The sequence below is a fragment of the Scyliorhinus canicula genome, chromosome 19 (genome assembly GCF_902713615.1).
Source record: "Scyliorhinus canicula chromosome 19, sScyCan1.1, whole genome shotgun sequence".
Classification (NCBI taxonomy): Eukaryota; Metazoa; Chordata; class Chondrichthyes; order Carcharhiniformes; family Scyliorhinidae; genus Scyliorhinus; species Scyliorhinus canicula.
The window spans coordinates 100,961,735-100,965,010 of record NC_052164.1 but is presented as its reverse complement, the minus strand read 5'-3'; the positions used below and the strand labels follow the sequence as shown (position 1 = coordinate 100,965,010).

Genomic DNA, 3,276 nt, shown 5'->3' with positions numbered 1-3,276 from the left:
AAGCGGGCGAGATTCTCTCAGCCTGTAGCCGGGCCGGAGAATCCCCGCGACCAGCGTGAATCGGAGAATCCGCAGAGAGGAGAATCGGCGCCATTGGCGCTGGCGTGGTTGGCGCGGGGCCGGTTGACGTCCGCTCTACACGGCCCAACCCCCGCCGATTCCCGGCCCGGGCTGGGCCCAGTGGCCGTTGTAAAAAACCCAAGTCCCGCCGGCGCCGTTCACACCTCCTCTCAGCCGGCCGTACCTCGGCGTCGAAGGATCCGGGGCCGGCCTGTGGGTGGGGGGTGGGGGGGTGTCAACCCCAGGGGGGGCCTCTGATGTGGCCTGGCCCGCGATCGGCGGGCAGGCCTCTCTGGCTGGGGGCCTCCTTTCTTCCGCGCCGGCCCCTGTAGCTCTGCGCCATGTTGCGTCGGAGCCGGCGCGAAGAAGGGAGCCACTGCGCATGGGCGGATCCCGGGGGGTCCAGTTCCCACCAGGATCAGCAGCCGGAGCAGCGTGGGTCGCTCCAGTGCAGTGCTGGCCCCCTGTCGGGGCCAGAATTGCTGATCCTGAGGCTGTGTTGGCGCCAACGAGAAAAGCGACGGCGTTTCCAACGGCGTCAACACTTAGCCTCAGGATCACAGAATCCAGCCCAGTATTTTCTCTTGGAGGGTGGCGAGTCTCTGGAACCCGCTTCCTGAAAAGGCGGTGGAAGCAGAGTCTGAACATTTTTAAGGCAGAGGTGGATGAGCCCGGGGGGGGGGAGGTGACCTGATGGAGACCTTTAAAAATCCGAAAGGGTTTGATAGAGTCAACACAGAAAGTATGTTTCAACCTTGTATGTACAATAGCCACTCATAAATTCGATCAGGAATATAAGAGAAACCTCTTTTGCCAAAGAGCGGTGAGAATGTGGAACTCACTCCCACAGGAAGTGGCTGAAGTCAACATTGACGAGACATTTCAGAGGAATCTGCATTGATGCTTGAGAGGGTCGAGGGTATGCTGACAACGTGAGATTGAGAGGGAGGAAGCTCGTGCAGAAAATATACCCTTGCATAGATCAGTTGAGCCAAATTGCTTGTTTCTGTAACATTTAACATCATTATTTATAAATCATTCAAAGGTTAGACACAAAACTTACAGAGAGAACAGACGATAGTGAAAGTGCCCAACCACTAAGAATGGAAAGGTCTCTCTGATACTCTTAAACATTCCGAACACTGACTGTTCTGCTATTCTGGCAGATTTGCTCACATGAGCGGCTTTGTGAATCAGAATTCCATTTTACACCACCGGTTTCAGCTCAGAGGGAATGTCCGGCAGAGTGTACGGTTTTACTCTTGTTCAACAACCGTGACTGCTGGGGTTTGAACTAATTCCCAATCCCCCCCCCCCCAAGCCCCCCACCCCGCCCGACACCCTTTTTTCCCGTGTTTGAATTTGCACAGATTTTACTGGACAATTGAACTCGCACTGTAGCTCCGCATAGCTGGTGCGTGCAATTGTTGTGGTTAAAACGTCAAGGAAGAAGATGATGGAGAGAGGTCAGCTGAAGGGGCAAGGAAGGAATTCTAGGAAGGAAAAGCAATTCAAGAAAGTCCCATTGCTGAGTTTCACAACACAATAAAAACATTGAATTAGCCTGAATCAGATGGGTTTGGACTGTGTGGGTTGTATCTGCTTAGATGACTGGCTGGGAACTGCTTTGTCACGTTCACATCTCGCCGTGTCCTAACAGATAGAATCGTTTGTGTATGTTTAGGTTTCAAGGTTTTTACGCCTGTTTCAACTCTGAACAACATCCTCACTTGTAGTATTTAGAACATAGAACATAGAACAGTACAGCACAGAACAGGCCCTTCAGCCCTCGATGTTGTGCCGAGCAATGATCACCCTACTCAAACCCACGTATCCACCCTGCATCAAGGAGTGCAGGTAAAACTGGAGTCGATGAGAATCAGGGGGATAATTCTCCGCTGGTTGGAGTCATACCCGACACAGAGGAAAATATTTGTGGTTGTTGGAGGTGAAACATCTCCGCTCCAGGACATCACTGCAGGAGTTCCTCAGGGTAGTGTCATTGGCCCAACCATCTTCGGCTGCTTCATCAATGACCTCCCTTCCGTCATAAGGTCAGAAATGGGATGTTCACTGACGATTGTACAATGTTCAGCACTATTTGCAACTCCTCAGATAATGAATCAGTTCATGTCCAAATTTAGCAAGACCTGGGCAATATCCAGGCTTGGGCTGACAAGTGACAAATAACATTCACACCACACAAGTGCCAAGCAATGACCATCTCCAACAAGAGAAAATCAAACCATTGCCCCATGACATTCAATGGCATTACCATCGCTGAATCCCCTATCTTCAACATCCTGGACGTTACCATTGACTAGAAGCTGAACTGGACTGGCCACATTAATACTGTGGCTACCAGATCAGGTCAGAGGCTAGGAATCCTGCGGCGAGTAACTCACCTCCTGAGTCCCCAAAGCCTGTCCACCATCCTCGAGGCACAAGTCAGGAGTGTAACAGAATACTCTCCACTTGCCGGGATGAGTGCAGCTCCAACAACACTGAAGAAGCTCAACACCATCCAGGACAAAGCAGCCCCGCTTGATTGGCACCCTTTTCCACCAACACTCCCTCCACAGTGGCAGCCGTGTGTACCATCTGCAAGATGCACTGCAGGAACTCACCAAGGCTCCTTAGAGAGCTGAGGGAGTGCTGTACCGTTGAAAGTGCATTCTTGGATGTCCTCACGGGTGATGTGAAATATCTCATGGCATTTTTGAAAATGGGGATCCCTGTGACTGCGTGGGTCTCACCCCCACAACCCAAAGATGTGCAGGGTGGGTGGACTGGGCACACTAAATTGTCCCTTAATTGGAAAAAAGAATTGGGTACTCTAAATTAATTTTTTAAATGTTTGAAGAAGAGAAGGGAACTAATTCCTAGAATTCTGGTCAATCTTTTCCCCTCGATCAACATCTAAAACAGTTCATCTGGTCAAAAACACATTGGCTGCAAAGAGCTTTGTGAAAGTTGCACGATAGAAGTCTTTATTGTTTCTTTTACCAGCACACATGAAGAACAACTTCTAAAACCTCGGGGCCCATTAGATCTGTGGATCCATGCTCACTATTTACTGAAGTTGAAAGAGATACCTAAAAGAAGACAGAGGAGAGTCAGGTCCAAAGAGGCACAGAATCCGGCACAACACTTTCAACTAGCAAACTAAACACTTGGATTTACAAAAGATCTCATCACATCATTGAAATGGGTAAA

The 3,276-nt window shown here is 50.0% G+C and overlaps 1 protein-coding gene and 1 long non-coding RNA gene across 4 annotated transcripts in view; one reads left to right on the top strand and one right to left on the bottom strand.

Moving 5' to 3' along the window:
• Positions 1–3,038: 3,038 nt before the first annotated feature.
• Positions 3,039–3,276, bottom strand: part of LOC119954534 — a 12,597-nt gene continuing 12,359 nt past the window's right edge. The window contains exon 3 of the long non-coding RNA XR_005458258.1: positions 3,039–3,155. This is a non-coding gene — a long non-coding RNA (uncharacterized LOC119954534). The remainder of the gene's footprint in view (positions 3,156–3,276) is intronic.
• The window catches only part of LOC119954533, a 22,235-nt gene continuing 22,033 nt past the window's right edge, over positions 3,075–3,276 (top strand). For all 3 annotated transcript variants that reach the window (XM_038779836.1, XM_038779835.1, XM_038779834.1), the window contains exon 1: positions 3,075–3,271. In XM_038779836.1, the coding sequence (XP_038635764.1) occupies positions 3,268–3,271 (4 nt within the window). In that variant the 5' untranslated portion in view covers positions 3,075–3,267. The remainder of the gene's footprint in view (positions 3,272–3,276) is intronic.